We start from the raw sequence: 18,936 nt of genomic DNA, 5'->3' as shown, positions 1-18,936 counted from the left end.
GTCTAATCGGACACCCTTTATTGATAGATCTTTCCTTTGTAAGTATGCTCACAATTGCATCTCATGTTTTTGTCCGTCTGGTTCAATACATGAATTACTCTGCTCCTGATTGTCTCCTAGTAACACTGCTAGACCAAAGGAAGTAGTAAATCATTAGCTTTCTGTCTGCTCCTTCCTGCATGACTGTCTCTGCCTGCAGTTTTGTTGCTTCCTTGTGGATTTTCTATGTGTAAAATTTCAGGCTGAACATGAAAACCTGCTGAAATTTTGCAATGCTAGTTGAACTGGAAGCAAGTATGTTACTCAAAATGTGAAAAACCGTGCTACTCTCAAAGCTATGTCTTTGTAAAATAAATTCCATATATACTTCAGAAAGCTATTGTGCATGAGGACTTTGCCTGTATGCTATGGAGCAGGTATCTTGAAACAGTTTGAGCAGAAGTTCTCTTTGAAATGTTGTTTGCTGTCATATAATTTCTGTATCTGAACGTATGTGTGGTGCGTGTTAGTAGCAGATGGCATTTGCTGCATCATTCACAGTTTACACAGAATTGAGCAGGCAAAACATACCAAAAATAAGTAATGTGGGGATTTTTCTTTCCCCTAAATTGCATGTGTATGTGGGGATTGGTGGGAAGAGGTCAGCAAGTGGATGTGCAGATGTGAGTGCTCTCTAAGCGACTTGCAGAAGAAGAAATGTCAGATTGGAACTTGTTCTATCTGCTTTCTGGTAAATACTGTTTTTTCATGCAAGTTCAAAAATACTTCACTGATAAGACATGTCTCAAGTTGAGGTCAGTGGTAGTCAAGTGCTCTTTCAGCTGAGGATGAGTGAACTGTATATGTGGAAAAAGTCATGTGGCTTTAATGACTGTTTAAACATAGAGTTGTTAGTGTGTTATTTTTTTTCCTGAATCAGCAAATAATAACAATGAGTACTGGGACCTGAACTCATGGAGACTGACAAGTGAAGGAATAAGGCTGCACAGCCAAGGGCTAAGGCAGAAGAGCATGGCAATACAGGCATTTATGCAGTGCCAGTAATTACTGTAAAGATTTCCCCACACACTCAAGCACCAAGGGTGGCCCTCCTTTCTAGCAGAGCTTTTGCAAGTGGAGTAAAGAAGGTTGAGACCTTCACTTGTTTTCCTTCTTAGAATTAATTTCTTTGGTTTTTATAGCATTATTTCTCCCCCTCCAGTGCTCACTGGCACCGTTGAATTACTTTGTTGCTTGCTTTTTGTTGTTTCCCATTTCTGTTCTGTTTACCAGCACCTATTTTTCCTGGCCAACAGCCAGATGCTATTTGCATCTCTCTACCCTCTCCCAGAGAGGCCTTTCAGTGTTTGCATTCTCCAGGATCTTTTTCCACCTGTCTGCTCTGGTCTCCAGGCATTTACACATTGGTCATTTCTAGGACCCTTCCCTTAGGACAGGAGGGAGATTGTGAGGGTGATGTGGAGGTCAGCGGAGCAGCAGTGGCATCCAGTGGCCTTCTCGGTTTATCACAAATTGAAATTTCTAGTGCTGAAGTATGATGAAGTCAAGGGTCTTCACTTCTCCCACCTCATTTGTGAGTCAATGAAAGCTGTTGATCAAAATCAGATATGTTGAAGGTCTGGCTGACGCTGTCTGCCAAGACATCACACTGAGGCCAGGTGTGTATAGTGCGTTTGACATGGGGAATTCCCAAGCTCTGGAAGTCACTGGCACCATTAGATTTTACAGGAGAACTAATCTGTCAGGGAACCTGTTTCTCTCTATGTGTGACAATAGTTTTTACAGAGATACCTTTGTGCTGTTATTGGATGCTGTGTTTATGCTACAGGGATTAATGTTAAACCAAGCACTTACTGTACGTTATCCAAACAGAGCTGTGATCAGTAAGTGGGGGGAAAATCAGACCCCTCAGGAAGCCCAGAACTTCGCTGTGGTGTTCGATTTGTGCATGTTACAGCTTTTCAGCTTCTCACTCCTGCTCATGTAGAGTGGAAACTTGTAAGAAAAAGTCTGCCAGCTATTCTGTGGATGTGTGGTAACTGCATGGTGGCCTTGTCTTTCTTGAAGCTCAGAAAGCAAGACAGAAAAATTGATGTTAGAGAAAAAAATGCTGCTAGGTTTGCCTTCTTCCCCCCAAGGAGGCCACTGTATAAGATTTCTTTCCTTGGCTGAATACGTGGCATAATAACTTTCTTGTTGTTTGCTGCTTTATTTTGCTTTATTATTTTTTACTGAGTATTTTATGAACTTACGAATCCAGTGCCTGATTTTCTTGCTGAGCAATCTCAGCAATGACTTTTTTCCTTTCTTGTTACTCATTTTAATTCAGATCTTGTGGATTTGCAAACATTTTCTCTCTGGCTGTGCCCTAATGAGTCGTTTTTGCCATCTGGCCTTTTAATAGAAGTGTATCTGATTTGAAGAATACAACAACTGAAGATACTCTTTTGTTCTGTGTTGGTACAGAAGTCAATAATCTAGAGCTTTTAGACATTGTTGTGAAACAAATAATGAATACAATTAATCACAGAGCCATTTGTAAGGACATTTGTTTTAGAGGACATGCAGATTAATGTCTTTTTCTCCTTCTGTTCTGTGGAAGAGGAAGCTTTCCGTATCATTTCCATATTTAATGGCAGTTTGGAATAGAGGATTTAAAATTAGTTGGGAGTTAAATTGCTCTAGTGAGTGAGGCATCTATTTGTTGAATATGTGGAGATGGACATACTAGGAAAGTTTTATGATAGTTTTACTAATCAGAAGAAAGGAAAAAGAAAATACAGTGCTTCAAAATACAGAATCAGGTACAATTTGGTTCTAAATAACTGCCTACATGTAGAAAGTGTAGAGACTATCAATGTACTTGTATATTTCAGTGACAGCGTCATGTTCATGTGCTACAATGGGGCCTCTGTGGAATGGTTAATGATGTTTATATATGGAAGAAGAGCTTTTTGAGATAAACTGAAGAGTCATTAGAATTAAAAGAATTTAAATTCTTCTACATTAAAATGCAAGCCTAGCAAAGTATTTTGTTTTCATTAATCATAGCAGTGTCTGTAATGCTGGCTGTGTTTTTATGGACTTCACAATCATTAGCTCAGAACATGCTTCTTCAGTTGGCCTTTTATGTTAATTTCAGGACCCAACACAGTTAAGGGAAAACTTAATAAATTCTGCCTACCTTGTTTTATTTTTTCCTGTTTGAAACAACAACAACAAAAACCAACACCAAAACAGAGAAAGAGGAAGAAATAGGCAAGTGCTCCAAACATATTAAGATTTGCATGAGAAATAGTAACTGTTTTCATTCTATTATTACATTTTTGCTCACAGAGGAGGAATTATTCAGTAATTTGTCCATTTTCAATGAAACATGTGTGAAGTGGCAAAGGAAGACTGGAAGACTGGGAGTTCAGGAAACATACACAGTAAGTGGAACCGTATTTGTGGCTGGGACTAGCTTTATCCTGGTTAATTTGGGTGAGTGAGCAGTGGAGATTTGTTTTGTGGGTTTTATTTTTATGGTAATTTGTCTCCTTCTTGTCAGTGAACTGCCTAGAAACCTGAAGGTGTCTGGGTTAGAAAAGAAACAAATTCAAGTCCTATAGTTGAGTGAAAAACTTAAAAGCTATTGGGTTCCCATTCCAGTAAACACTGGAACATCAACTAAACATCTGCTTGAACCTATAAGAAGAATTTCAGCACAAGTTTTTGTTTTAGTGAAGGTTTGTGGTAGAGCTAAGGTCACATTGACATAGAAAACATTGCAAAACTTGGGCTTTGTCCCTATCTGTGATACAAACATTTCAAGTAAACAGTGTATCGTTTGCAGATACTGGATGTAACTTGTTTTAGAAATACAAGGTATGTTGAAATACCATGCCTTGCTCAAGACATTTAACCATCTTATTTTTGAACATTTCAGAACTGTTTTTCATAGCAGTTGAAAGCCACCTTGGTAACTACTTTTTCATCTTTTTTCTTTCCGCCCCCCCCACCCCCTCTATAAACATTAGAGTCAAGATATAAATTCTCAGCAATGAATAGTTCAGTCAGTGTTACTGAAAGCCAAAACAATATGATAAGCATTTGTATGTTTGAAGAATGAGAGCACCCAAGAAAGGTCATTTTTTAATTGTGTACAAATAGGGAAAAAATAAAAAGTTTTTTTTTTTTAGGATCTCCAAGATGGATAGTTTAATGTGGAAAATATGTTTCAAGGTTGTGTGATAATTTGGGAAAACAACCCGTCTTTCTTCTCCTTTGTTATAAACCAATGTATTTTTAGTGTGACTGCTTTTATTGAACACTACTGAGATAGAAAAAACAAGTTCCCAGTTAGCCAAACAGTTCAAAACAAGTGCTTTTCATGTACCCAGTCATAACTGACAAGCTATGGATCTCTGGTATAATGTGCTCTGTGCATGCGTTTTTGCCTGAATTCAGCTATCTGCAGGACACTTAAGAATAATGAAAATGTAAGATAATGTAGGTACAGAGTGCACGCAGTAAAGTTCAGAACGCAGTCTGGACTGTCTTGAGCTCAACTGGATGAGTTTTGTCTGTCCATCTCAAACAAATGACAGGTTTCTGTTTCACTGCAACAGCACGATCTTAGGGAAGCTCGTCTTTTACTTTTGTTTGGCATTCAGTCTTATGACTGCTTCTGCAAGGGAGGGAAGAAAAGCTAGAAAAAAAAAGAACAGAAAGTAGCAAGCAGATGTAGTTTCCATCTGTGTGCTGTAAACAAGAAAGAATATTTACTTACACCTTACTGTTTGTGTTGGAGTTGTTTGTGGGGTCCACATTATAGATTCCTCCTGTTCATTGTTGAAATATATGAAAAAATGTTAATTTTAACAGCCAGAATAAATTAAAGATCTGATTTATTAAACCATCCTGTTGCACCAAAAAGGTCAGTCACAAGCCTATTTTCTTGATTGAGATTACATTCTAAAAAAGACGTAATCCTAGGTTTCTAAGGCTTAATTGAACTAGTATTCTGAATTTTGGAGAGACACAACCAATTGCACCATAATTTTTCTTAATCCTTCAATAGTTTCACATACTGAGCCAAAGATGGGATGACAAGATGTTCTCTGAAGATGTGATATTTAACATCACTACAAGTGAAGATAATCCAGAGGTGTGTTTAGATCTCAGCTCTGGCATTAACTACATGGTGAATATTACTACCATCTCTTCCACAAACATCACTGTTTCAGTTACAGTAGCAGTTCAAACAAAGGGTAGGTTGTATTTTGTATTCTATATGCTTATAGAATAACTTACTGTGCTGCATAGTTCACTGTTTTGAGTCTAGCACTCAGAATAACAGAGTGTCTCCTGGACTGTGTCATTCTTTATGCTGACTACACACATGTAGCCACCATCAGCACCCTTTGTTTCTGAAAGATGTTTTACTTTCTGCTCCCTGTGGCCACTGAGTGTATAAGCAAACAGAGCAGTGGCAGTAAGTGCCCTTCAGAAAGATTTGTCAAACTTGCTTCTTCAGGATTTGTCTCCTGGCTGAGGCAGGATTGGTGCAGTGGCATTCCTGGCTACATGCTGGAATTTCAGTCCGTGGTAGTGTTACTTACTGGTTTCCATTGCTTGCTTTGAAAACTGGTTCTCTGCCTGTGGGAGAATTCCTTGTTGCTGAGCTGTGCAGTACTAATCTTAAGTGATGTGAGCATTATAGATAATGTTCCTATGTTTAGCAGTGATGAGCAATATATTGACAACTAATAGTTGTGGAAAAGGCATGTTCCAGCGGCAGGCTTCTGTAGTAATTTGGTCATGGAAACTTTTAAGCTTGCTTTCTGACATACTAATTCCAATGAGGCAGACCTTGAGAAGCAGTTGCCCTTGCAATCCACAAATATGCATTTTTCTCATGTGCTGTTTCCTAAAGGGCATCAATTGTGACAAACAGTTCTCTGATAATTTTACTTCTGTCAGAAGCTCTGAAGCCCTGGACCTTTCTGTCATTGTAACCTCCCTAGGTCTGGACAAATAAATCCTGTCTTGATTTCCTGAATAGCCTGCTTACATTTTTCCAAAATACATTTTCTCTGAAAAATGTTCATGTTTTATTAACTGTTTGTGTTCATTCAGAAATAAATAAGATTCTACCTCTTTCTCAGAAGAGAATAAAAACAAAACCATTTTTTAAATTTTCAGTTACTCTAGTTCAATTAAATTGAAGAAGGTGAAGTTTTGTAATAAGTTTATCCCTTTTTTATTGTCTCTACAGTAAAGGAAGCTTTCAATAACGTATTAATTTTTAATGATACCTGCTTGAAATGGCGGAGAAATGTCAGGGGAACTGGTGTGGAAGACAGATACTCAGTAAGTGACAATCTGTATTTCGAATCCAGAAAACAATTTTTATCAGTCACCTGTGTGAAAAAAAACGCACGTAATTTTTCAAACATGCACTGCTAGCAGTGTTCCTCATTATAATAATGTCTGTCATAAAAACCCAGGGTGTAAGCTTGCATAGCAACCTTCAGGAAAGAAAGACACCACTATGCTCTTTTGTACAAGTCTCCTGTTTCTTGCTTGTTTTTTTCCCCTCTTGTACTCTGTTTTGTGTTCCCTATACTTTCAACTCTGTCATGTTTAGGCTTCAGCCAACTCTGTTCCAATTCTATGGAAGCAGCCCACTCCACCTTGTGATGTGCCTTCAATCTTCCCTCCTCCCAGCAGGGCATTCTTGCATGAACTGTCTCTGCCAGGACTTGTGACCACCTGCTGTTGTCTCATATCTCCATGTGCTAAGAGGTGCTCCAAGACTATCTATAGGCATAGGATCTATTTAAAGGAAAATTAGCACATTATTAAAATACAGCAAGCATTTTAATTTTCATTAACAGAGGCCTTAAGTTAATAACTTCGTTATAATTTGGGACATCAACAACAAAACAAACATGCATAAAATCCAACTGCAACAAACAAAAGAACCCCATAGGTCTGTAAATTTGTCTGGAAACATGTCTGTCTGTGGCAGATCCTGGAGGGTACTTTGCATTTTGACATAGGTCAGAATGACTAGATTTTGATTTGATCCTCAAGGTCAAACTGGAGAGGTGTTCATGTGAGCTTACTTGTTTAACTCATCACTTTGCACCTTGATGGCATACTACAATGAAAGTGCACTATTACTGGAATCCTATATGTTAGCAGGAAATCAAGACTTGAAGGAAATTATAGTACTAATAATGAAGAGGATAGACTAGGAGGAGAAGTGAAAGAATAGGACAGTGTCAGAACTGATCAAGAGGGTCTGCCATTTCTGTCAAATTTTGGAAGCATTTGAATTTGAGTAACTGTCAGTGCCAACATTTTTGGCACTCTGTGTGCAGTGATGATGGTTTCTTCTGCTGTTTCTTCTAATTTAGAGCATGAAATGACTGAATGAAAGTGATAATATTAAAACATTTCCATGCCATGATTGTTTCATTACAGTTTCATGTGCAAGGCCAGCGTTGGTATCAGAAGGAGTTCTCTCATGAAATGACCTTCAACCTTACCACACACAAGCAGGCTCCAGAAGTTTGTTTTGATTTGCAGCCAGGCACCAATTACTCTATTAATATTTCCCTGGTAGCACTGAATTTTTCACTGCTTGTTTCCATGACAACACAAATCACAGGTAGGTCCTGCAGTTTATTTGCTGTATTTACAAAAGCACCTGTTGGGGGCAAGAAGCTGAAATGAAACAACACTGTTGATCTCACTGCTGTGTACTGGGTTGTCAAAGTTTCTCTTTCCATGCTCAAAATTTTTCATTGTTTTTTGTTTTCAAAGATTTCATAGAATTGACAGGTCAGCAGTAGAAGGGGGAGAGAATGGGTTTGTGATGTTTTGAAGTGTCATTTTGGTGCAGGAGGGAAAAAATAATTTGATGGGTTAGACATGAGATTTGTATTTAGGCAAGCTGGGGTAAATTCCCTGCCCTGCTAGAAGCTCAGTCACTTTTTCAGTTCGAGTTCTCTCCACTGTGAAGTGGAGATACAACACAACTGCACTTTGTGTGAGTATTTGTGATAATAAATATCAGTAAAATCTGCAAGGACCCAAAGTACAGAGGCCTCTGCAAGTACCTCAGGCAGACACCTTCATGTCTAATTGGTAGAGTGCAAAATATAAAAGGCATTTGAGCAAATAAGGTTCTGTAGGGAGAGTCTTGGCTTCACTGTTTAGCAAGATATTTGTATTGCACTAAAATGCTAGGATTAAAAAAAAAAAACCCTGTCATTTTTTAGCCCATTTTTTGTTCAAAGCAGTCTTGCACCATCCCTGTACCGTCAGACTTTCTGTATTAGGTTATTAGTGTTACGCTGTGAAGCAATGTTTGGTGCTGGTATCACTCTTCCCATTGGGGTCACAAATCGGAATAGGTAAGAAACGTGAAAGCTGAGTGTCTGTAATGTTCAGCCACTAGATGGAACTGGTTCTCTTCTAAGAGCTTATGAAGAACTGGGGATTTCTCGTGGTTTTGAAACCGATAGTATTACAGTATTTTTAACAGTAAATCTAGAGGTTTTAAGCTTCACAAAGGCAAAACACATATTGTTTCCTAAAGATGCTGTTTAGGATATACAATTACTTGGATTTATGTTAAATGACAGCAACCATTTCATAATGCCTTTTCAGGAGTTTGCTGGCTTTCACTTGAAAGTAGCAGCCATGAGTACATGTAGCTTTGTGAAAACTAATAAGCTGTCTCAGAATTTGGTTGACTGAAGTAATTTTTTAGTACATACCCAGAGTAAAGGCATAGCTCTTTACCCTGTCATCCTGTGGTATTTCCTAAAGGCTGCAGGATTGCGTCAGGTCACATACTCAGCTGAGCTCTAGAGAACACTTTGCAGCAGGTGCTGTGTGAAGTGGTATTTGTGCCTTGGCAGCTGGCGTATTTCTCTCTCTGCTGAGTTAGTGCTTAACAAATACCCCAGAAAAGATCTTCGTGTAAAAGTTAGGTCATTTCCATTTTGAAAGAAGATCCTGTGACACAAGCCATTTTATATCTGGTAGTTACTCTTTTCAATGAGAAACAAAAGATATCTGTTGCTCTGTGATTAGGAATCTTGAACTAAAATCTGCCATGCAAACACTCTATATTGTGTTGTGGTTTGTTTGTTTGTTTTTTAATGGAAGCCAAAAAAAATCTAGGTCTTTTTGGAGTTCAAATCGAGTGAAAATTAAAAAGCCAAGAGTGATCATGCTCCAAAGCTCACTAAATAATTATAATCTAAATAAGATATTATTTTTGTTGCAATTTCAGCTTATCCAAGATGAAAAAGATACAGTTGGAGTAATTCTTCTGACAGTGTCTCTTTGACTTCTGTGCCTTATGTTTCAGGAATTGCATTATCTGTACAAGCAATTTAATTTTATAAAAAAACTATTTATAATTTTAGAGTGGATGTATAATTTGCTTCTTCATTTGTCCAGTTATTTTGTGATGATGTATGTTGTTAAACCAGATAGTTGTGGTTTGGTGGTTGAAATTACCTCTGTTTTATCTGCCAGCTTAAGTCTGAAAAGTGTTTTCTGGCTCTGATTGTTTTCTGGCTACACAGTACTGTAGAAATGTGAGCTACAGCTTAAGCCCAGAGGCTTCAAGGAATCTGAGACTTACGAAAGTGTTTTACTGTTACTGTACTGGAGGTGGCCTCATTTGTTGCCTAAGGTTTCATATTGCACCCTTTAACAAATGCACAGTCGGTTGGTCTGTTTGCCCAGTTATGGGCAAATTCAGATGTTATATCTCCTTGACTGGCACATGCCTCCTGCATTTTGAGTTAGGGAAGTCTTAACAGTCAACTTTCAAGTACTGTGAAGAGACATGTCCCAGATGGTTGCATGACTACTGCGTAACAGACTTAATTTCCTGACAACAGATAGTCATCCATGTAAATTCTTAAAGACTGTTTCAGAATACAATAAACATGTAAATCCTAGAGATAAGGCTGGGTCTTTTTTCAAAGAGGAAGATTTGTAAATGCATGTTAAGGAAGCTACTTCTATATTCTGAGTATCTATAACTCTCCTGAATTAGGATATATTATATCCATAATATTTCTAAAGAAAAAAACCTAAAACTTAGGATTTAGAAGCCTGCTTTTCTCCCTGGCAAGTAGCATCCTTTAAAAATAGTTATGTAATGAGCACAAACTTGATTTTGCCTGTGATCTTGTGGATGGTAAATACAGTCTAGCACATGCTTTGTGGATCATTGAAATTCTGCTCCTTTCACACTTCCAGTAACAGGCATATTGCAAGGTCTTTTGTGTCTTCTTAGCTTACTTCAGACATGCTCTCAGCACATGTCTACTTGAGATAGGAAGTTGAGTTAATTGTGAAAAATGATTAGGCAATGGTTATATCACAGTTGTATAAAGATGGTAGCAACATTGTCTTTTAAGCAAGAAGGGCGTTCATATCAGTTTATAAGAAAGGAGTCTCTTGTGGGTATACTTTCTCATTCATTCTTTCTGTCCCACACATGGGTCTGTATCTTTCCATTTTTGAAGATCATTTATTAAGGCATGCTTAGACAATGCATGGTTAATTTCATTATTTGTTTTCACATACAAATTCAAGAAGGCTGAATTTTCTAACCATTTACAAGTGTTTGCAAAACAGAATAATAAAGAGCTAATGCTTTTGCTTTTGCTTCTAATGTCATAAATAAGAGTAATTTCTTCAGTTGAGCTGCATAAAAACACTGTTGGTATTTGAATCTCTTTGCAAGTTTTGGTTTGGCATAGATTCTGTATGATGGATGCAACAAAATGGTGGTCTTTGGGAACTTCATGAATGCCTACTTATTTACAGTGTCTGCTTATCATTTTTTAGTTTGGAGCAGAACATTGTGACCTAAGACATCGTAAGACAGAATTTTTTCTTGACACTAGAAAGAGATATTTTGTGACTGAATTACTGGATTACATTTCCTCTTGTAAAATAATTCATATTAGATTCAATTATGATTTCTGATTACTCTTTCTACTCTCAATTATTAGCTTAGAATCAAGGTGTATTTTGAGTTGGTTCTATGCTTACTGTTTCCACATGCTGCCATTTCTTCATACTTGTACATGCAATTTCCAGTGGGTTTGGGTAGCTTTGACCTCAAGCCTGTGTACGTCAAACAGTTGTAATAGTTCCCATGTTTCTCAGCAGCTGTTCTTTTTGGTTTATTTCAGGGTTTCCCTGCAGGCCACACACTCTTGAATATGTGTTGTCTCTCTCTTTGTATGAACACGTAAGTCAGAAAGTAGACTCATAAACAGGGAGTCTAGAAAGTTACTTGAATTAGAAGAATGAGTTCCATAACATAATGACTATAATCTTCTAGAGCTCTGCACTTTTGTCTCAGTATGTGAAAATGTATGACATTACAGATCCGTTTGTGATGTCTAATTTGTTTGCCCACCCATGGATGTAGACACACACGCGAAAGACACATTGTTCTTCTCTATTGTATGATGGAAAAGGTTTACATTCATTCTTTCATAAAGGGACTGCTTTAAGATCTGAGAAAAAGAGCAAAAGACTAAACCTACTTCTTAGTGAGGAAATGAAAGATGGTTGGAGATGTGGTGCTCTGACAGCGCATCACGTACCTGCAGAGAGACAGTCCATTACAGCGTGCAGCTTCAGATGTGCAGCACAAATGTTGCAAAGAAAGGAGTTTCTGATTTGTCTAATGGGAAAAGGGGAGTGATTTTAAACCTGAACGTGATATATTTTTTTTTTAATGTAGGTAGGAAATTAGCTGAGAATCCTGTAAACACTTTCATACACATGTTAATGCATGCACTTGTAATTTTCATGTAGACACTACTCAAATGCATGATATTTAATTTTATATGAACTCCACCTCTCTGTTATTTTTCTGACCTCCTTAATATAAAGAATTTTTTCATAAATATTTGTGAAGTCATGATCATTCTGATCACATCTATCAATCTGTTTACAAAACGCTTGATATAGGTGGTACAGTTTATACTTTATAACCAATGCTGTACATGCTGAACAGAATTATTTGCTTATTCAGTCTTTTCTGTCTGTGTGAACTGGGAGTTCTTTCGTGTTGCTTCAGGTAGTCCTTTAAGTAGTTATAGTGATGTATGTGCATCAGCCTTTTTGTTGTTCTCAACATGTTAGCGTAATTAGCATTAAGTAAAATAGATGAAATGCAAATGAGGAAAAAAAAAACAATGCAAGTATAGGCTAAAATGGGGAGGAAGATAGATTGTAAGCTCTTTTTGCTATGAATTTATGCATGAAAATATCACACATACACTCTGCTAGTATTTCCATTTTTAAGATACAATCTTTAAAGATTTAAATAATTATTTTCTGTAGATGTGTTCTTGGTTTATTTAACCTACTTCCTTCTCTCCCTTCTTTAAGTAATGTTTTTCTCCGAGTTAAAAATTTATTCTTAGTTTTTGTTAAAACAATTAATCTGTAATATGTAAACCTAATTACTCTTCAGACAGTAATAAAAATGGTTAAAGAAGCTTTTTGATTGCATCAGTACCTCTACCTTAAAAAATACAGCAGTGTTTATGACTTCCTTGTTTTAAAATCCAGTAAAAAAATTTTTGGACATAAAGCCCTCAAGTAACCATTGTTTGCAGGAAATAAAGATCACGCAAATCGTATTATTTCAGGAAAGGGTTATATCAGTTAGAACTTGGCCTTAAGAAAAATCTTTCATTTGACTTCCCTGAACTTGAGAAGAGTTACCGTCTGTTTTTGGATTCTGAGGTTCAATTCCATTATTCTATTTTTAAAGCTTTATGATTAGCACAAAGTTGTGAAGGGATGCTGTAGACAGGGCTATGCTGGCACCAAGCTAAAGTTTTTTCAGTAAGGCAGAAATCATTCAGTTTAACAGGTTTTAGTGCATATCCATATGTAGGGTGGGACAGAAATGGATTTGTGCATTCATTTTTGACCCGTCTGTGTATAGGAAATTTGGAACCTTTCTTGCCAGCATTATATGTGCAAAGGTAAGTAGCACAGTGTTGTCTCAGAGTTACAGCTTCAGAGCTTTACAAAGGATGAGATGACAGGAAAGGCTTTAAATATTCCTGTTACCACTACTGGAGAATGTCATAAAAGGGTCATGTTCCTTGCATTGCAACAGTTTGCCTCTGTGGTCCTTGGTTATTGGCAAAAAACAGGGCTTTAAAACAAGAAGTAAACAGCATATTTCCAGGATTAAAGAAATAAATGCAGCTGTTCCATTGCGAAATGCTTTCATGAGAAGTAATAGTAAAGTGCTTCCAATGTGACAGCTTTTTCTGAAGCGCGTGATTACAGTATAACACTGAGCGAGTGTTTGCTCCCGTGTTGAGGCATGTGCTGTTTGCAATCGTAGGCACCTCCTAGCTGGTATTTCTTTCCTGCAGCCTGACCTCGAGTTCAGAGGGACACTGAGTGCATGGATTCTTATTGCAGAAAATGAGCCTCAGTATGAAATGTCCAAGTGTTAGTAACATAGCACTGCTATGACAGTGGAGTGCTTCGAGTGGGACTGTCTCTGGATGCGCTTGTGTTTCTTGCTATGTTTTGTGTATTCCTGGTGCTGTAACACCAAAATGACCTAACCAAACTAAAAAGCTACCCTGTCTCTGACAGAGGGAAGCCACTGCAGAACATTAAGGATTTGCTAGATACTAATCTTATTTCAATCCTAAACATTCATAGCTGGTTTCTTCACTGGTAGTTCACTCATAGCCTGGTTTTGAAGAGGACCTGGTGAAGGTCTAGAGCAATTCATTTGGCTTGGTAAGCTTTCAGGATGATTTTTGCCAAGGTCAAGGTGGGGTTTTTCTTGCTAGGGATGCTTGTATGGCTTCTTGTCTTTATTTTAGGCACACTGTTCTTAAGTTGTTCCTTTTCCATGTTTCATCGGTTTAAAGCAGACATCATGTAGGCTTTCAAATTTATTTTTCATAGGCTAAAAAGACAAGCTTTTGGTTCCCTGCTGAAAGACAATTTCTCCTTTGTTTGGATCTTTCTTGTAGCCGTCCTGTGCACTGATTTCACTTAGCTCTGCTGGACTGGTGACTGGAACTTCAGACACTGAAATGATCACTCCTGGGCCTTCTGTACCTCTGGGGATACTATTCTAGAGTTACAGAAACCTTGTTTCACAGACTTTTTGTTTTGTTTTTGTTTTCTGTTATGATTTTGGTGACTAACACTCATTCTGAGATGTACTAATATACTCTTCCAACTACTCAAAGGAGCTTACAACATATAGCAAGAAATCTTGTTAGTAGCCCCAGGTGTATCACTTTGTACTTTCTACTGGTGGATTTCATCCTGGTTCTGCAAAACAGCCACAAAGGTGATTCAGTTCTTCTTGTGTAATGTCTCCATACTGCTTTTATTGTACACTAACACTGAGCAGCAAAATTCATCTGTACACACCTGGACTTTGCACCATGATTATTAACAAAATTCAACATATATGTGCAGCTGTCTGCATTCCAGCTATTTTAAAAATATGTGCATCTCAGCAAGCAATGCCTGATGTGACCTAACTGCAGCAAATTTCCATCAGTTTTGTTTGGTTTGTCTCCATGGCACTGATTATTCTTTCTAACAGTGCTCTCTGGCCTTGGTTTTCTGTATATGAGCACTGCATTTGTTACTGCAGATATCACATCAGGAGCTTGGCAGACCAATCTTCAAACAGCCATACCTATAAATATCTCTGCTAGTTCTTCTGGACTTCTGGGGTAGGTAATATCTGTGCTTCTCACTCTGCCCCCTTGGTTGTACACACGGAAGTTCTTTTATTTCTTCTTCCAGTAGTAGTAATATAGTAGTAGTAATGATAGTAGTAATTTCCATTACCACAGCACTGGTCTCTCTCAGCGTGCGGCTGTTGTCATTGCCATTGAAATTAGAGGCAGAAGTGTTTGTTCAGTTTTGGCGTTGATGCAAATTCCCACTAAAACAAATTGCAGCTCTGTACTCATATTTAAATCCAGTTTAAGGGGTGGATATTGCTAGCTGACTGTGAGCAGTAACTAAGGAAGTTGCCTTCTTGAAAGTGTTTCTGGCATTAATTCTCCTTTATTCATTCTATTTTATTTCTTGCAGTGGGCTGTGTGATTGCAGTTTCATCTTTTTCTTCTTGACCATTTCAGTTAGTTTAATAAATAATACTGCTTCTTCCAACAAATCTTTCCTGTCTTGTTTCTCTGTGGTCTGTCACCATTTGGGGGCATAATTATTTTCCCTAGCTGGCAGATAAACTTCAATACAGGGGTTTGAGTTGGGGTTGCCATACCATCATGCTCTTATTTGTTTTATTTTAGTTTTTCTTGACCAGACTATGTTGCCTGCGGACTGTAACAGTCAGGAGTTTGAGGCTCAGTTGACAGAAGAAGTTTTTGGGGAAAAAATAGCTAGGGACCCTCATGCCTGAAATATTTCTGAAATGTCTCTGAAGCACTGGTGTTTTTTTACCTTTTAGATCTCCCTTTCCCAGATGTAGAATTTGTGGCAGTAAAAGGTTCTGCACCCTTGCTCAGACTTCGGAAAGCAGAAGATAGAAATGGGCCGATCAGGTTTGTCTCTGTGCACTTTTCACCCTTTCAAGAAACATTCTGCAGCTTTATGTTACTTACATACTGGAATTTCTTCTGGGAGTTAGATTATTTGTATTAGAGATTAGAGAAAACTTAAACTGCAACTCCCAGTTTATTGTCCCTTAGCAGAGTAATATTTGGCTTCAGATTCTTCCTGCTTTCTGGAACAAAATTCCGGTTTGGATAATTCTGAGTTTTCACTGTTGGTTTTGTTGTTTTTTCTTTTTTATTTTTTCCTTTGTCCACAGTGAAGCCACAGTAGGTTGTTATTGATGGATCCAAGCACAGCTCTGAGCAAGTAATTCTTCTTTTCCAACAAACTCATGCAGGCAGTACATTTTTTTTATTAAGAGCCAGAGGCAGTGGTGAACCATGTCTGTATTTATGCATATTCTGAAATAGTGTTTTCATATTGATGTATTACTACCAAAATGTACTTCTAGAGAAAAAGGATTTACATCTTACTAAGTGCTGTTTGTGATAGAAGGAAAGGGTAATTGTAACTCAACGTTGCACTAAGGCAGAAAATATTTGAAAGCTAGTAATGTTTCAGGAATTGAGTTGTGTAATAGCACTAGTAATTACTCTTTCTATGGTTGGATACCATAAACTAAACATTGATTTGAGGGGTCTGAAGACAGATTTTATTAATTGTTTACAAATTCTATCTGTCCTTTCCTTCTTTAAACAGAAATGTCTTGTTTCTGGGAAACTATGAATTGTTTTAGAGGCCAATGATGATGCTTCGTAGGTGAACTTAAGTGTTAGATGAGAGGAGCAAGGAATAGCCTGCAATAACTCAGTTTGCGCTTCTGAGCAACATGAATGAACACGTGAAGTGAGTGTCCATTTGATGAGAAGAATCAGCTCTGAGCTGTGCGTGCAGTGCTTCAGTTTCAAAATACAGTGGAACACACCAATATTTTAGTGTAAGATGAGTTCATATTGGGCATTGAGAATAAAAAGCATTTAAGGGGTTACAAGTAGAAAAGACAATGTGAATTAACGATTGTCTGACGTATATTACATTGAAATGAGGGCTAATGTTTACTTTTTTTTGTTTCACTCTAGTCTTTATCAAGTGATTGTCCTTCCTCTGGGTTTGCAAAGCACTTTTATTTGTGACTCGTTTGCTGCTGCAACTTTCTTTGGTAACACCACTGACGCTAAAGGATATGTGGCAGCTGAATTTCAGGCGAAGGATGTTGCTGATAACATGTCAATTGCTCTTGGAGACAGACATTACTACGGGAAGTTTTATAATGCTCCTTTAAAGCTGGGAGAAGAGTATTGTGTTGTTTTGAGAATAATAAGTGAGTGGAATAAGGTAATGGATGTTTTAAAACCTTTTCTTTATACCTGTCAAATGATATGTTGCTGGGAAAAAAGGAGGAAAATGCTCACTTTGTGTTAAATTTTTTATGATGTTGTAAGGATCTGTTAGTTGACAGAATTAGATTAGGTCTGAAGCTCTTTAAATAACTCTTCTCATTCTTTACAGATATTTGTGTCATTGTAATGTTAGAGCAACTTAGGATGCCAAAAGGCAAACAGTGGAAAAAACTGAAAATGAAGGGCCATCACTGCCCTCAGTAACTGAGGGTGTCTTTATCGGGCCAGGAGTTAATGAAAGAGATTAGTATGACAGTATGAAAATTGCTCCTTAGCAATGAAATCTCAGCTATTTTTTAATTGAATGTTTTATAGTGAAGTATTCCAGTTCTCCAAATGACAAGGAAAAATGACAACGAAAAATACCTTCCCAGTAGCAATGAATCTCAACTCCAGCTCCCTTGGGAAAGCCTTTTGGGAAAAAAAAGCATATTACTAGCATTATTTTTGGTATTTTTAAAGTAAATACGTATTTTAATTAGAAATAAATATACATCTCACCTGTCTAGTGCTCCAGTGTTTTGCCTCCCATTATGTTGTTATGCCAGTAGTTTTCTAGTCATTATCTATCTCAGGAGTCAATAGCTTGTAATTTTTTTATAACATAAGTCTCAGCAGTGGGGCCAGGTGGTAGATTTTTCATGTGCATACATTTCCTGAATGTCAAAAATAAAAACAGAACAAAGCAACCTATACTAAATTAAAACACGCTTAAACAGTGCCTCACCCTGCAACCCCCAAAATTAAAATAGAGTTTTGGGCTTTGTGTATACAGCACAAAGCAGGGAGGCATGCAAAAACTCATCTGTGAGTCACTTGTAAATAATCTTGAAAGCCTACACCCAAATCTCAGTAAGTGAAAACAACTTCTATTAAGAAATACAACTCTGCTTCAGTCCAAAGTGAATGAAGTAGAACAAGTACATGTAATAGCTGTTACTGGTATCTGCTAGTCTGTGCAGTGTATGTTTTTTGTGGCATCTACTTTAACAATAGTGTAAGAAGCTTTTATAGCACAGATAAAGTCTTTTTCTAATCCTGATACAAATCTGTTGTCATAAATTTTTGATTATGTGAGCGAATAAATAGGGAAATGACATTTGAAAGCATTTGGTTCATAAATAATGTTAAATTAGCCGAAAATATCCTGGAATTTGGACAACTGTAAATTTTAGAGAAATTTACTCTGTGGAGCATGATTGTTAATCACTCAAATGTAGACAAGTTTAGCCACTTCAGGCACTCCTAAATACATCCTTGAGCTCAGTTTATGCTTTCTTGGGTTTTACGCAATATTTACTATTGTTACTTGTGTTGAGGCTTTTCTTGCTCAGAACAGTGCAGATTGCTTATGCATCTCTGGCAGCTGTTTGTTAAACTGCTTCTAAATTACGTTATTCTTTCTCTTTCATATAAATTATTTCCTGATGTTTCATCTTTAGCATTGCGAGATATATTTTCTAGGCCACTGTTTTAATGGAATATTATTACTGTTGTTTGTAGAAGTTACTCTTTGCTTCCTTCCATTTAAATGCATCAGCTTCTTGGTATACACTTTTCTGTATGACTTTTGCTACTTGACGAAGTACACAAGGTTACATACAACATTTATAAATAATTGTAAGGATTGCAAATCCCAAACAACTTTGATTCTCAGCTATTCTTTGAAATGGAACTTAGACATGTGGCTCAGAACTACTGGTTTATCTTCAATTCTCATGCCTTTGTATTTTGTGTCATTGTTGGTATTAAGAAGGTAAAGAAATTCTGATTTATAAGTTGGGGGTTGTTGAGTTTTGAGAATTTCTGGAAATCTGATTACTTAGGTAACTGAATTTGGATTCAACAGTTAATACTTAAAAATCTGCTTAAAAAAACAAAAACAAAAAACCAAACTGCTCTTTAA

General features: G+C 37.2%; 1 protein-coding gene across 3 annotated transcripts in view; it reads left to right on the top strand.

The window, feature by feature from the left end:
* Nucleotides 1–18,936, top strand: part of SUSD1 (sushi domain containing 1) — a 46,926-nt gene that overhangs the window by 16,593 nt on the left and 11,397 nt on the right. The window contains exons 8-13 of one of the 3 annotated variants that reach the window (XM_080362686.1): nucleotides 3,337–3,431; nucleotides 5,063–5,252; nucleotides 6,260–6,354; nucleotides 7,474–7,660; nucleotides 15,524–15,617; nucleotides 16,710–16,965. In XM_080362686.1, coding sequence (XP_080218812.1) covers nucleotides 3,337–3,431; nucleotides 5,063–5,252; nucleotides 6,260–6,354; nucleotides 7,474–7,660; nucleotides 15,524–15,617; nucleotides 16,710–16,965 — 917 coding nt within the window. The remainder of the gene's footprint in view (nucleotides 1–3,336; nucleotides 3,432–5,062; nucleotides 5,253–6,259; nucleotides 6,355–7,473; nucleotides 7,661–15,523; nucleotides 15,618–16,709; nucleotides 16,966–18,936) is intronic. The other 2 variants (XM_080362687.1, XM_080362688.1) reach the window with 2 other exon arrangements.

This window comes from Nesoenas mayeri (genome assembly GCF_963082525.1).
Source record: "Nesoenas mayeri genome assembly, chromosome: Z".
Classification (NCBI taxonomy): domain Eukaryota; kingdom Metazoa; phylum Chordata; class Aves; order Columbiformes; family Columbidae; genus Nesoenas; species Nesoenas mayeri.
Note: the sequence above shows the minus strand (reverse complement) of the source record. Positions and strands in the feature narration are given on the sequence as shown.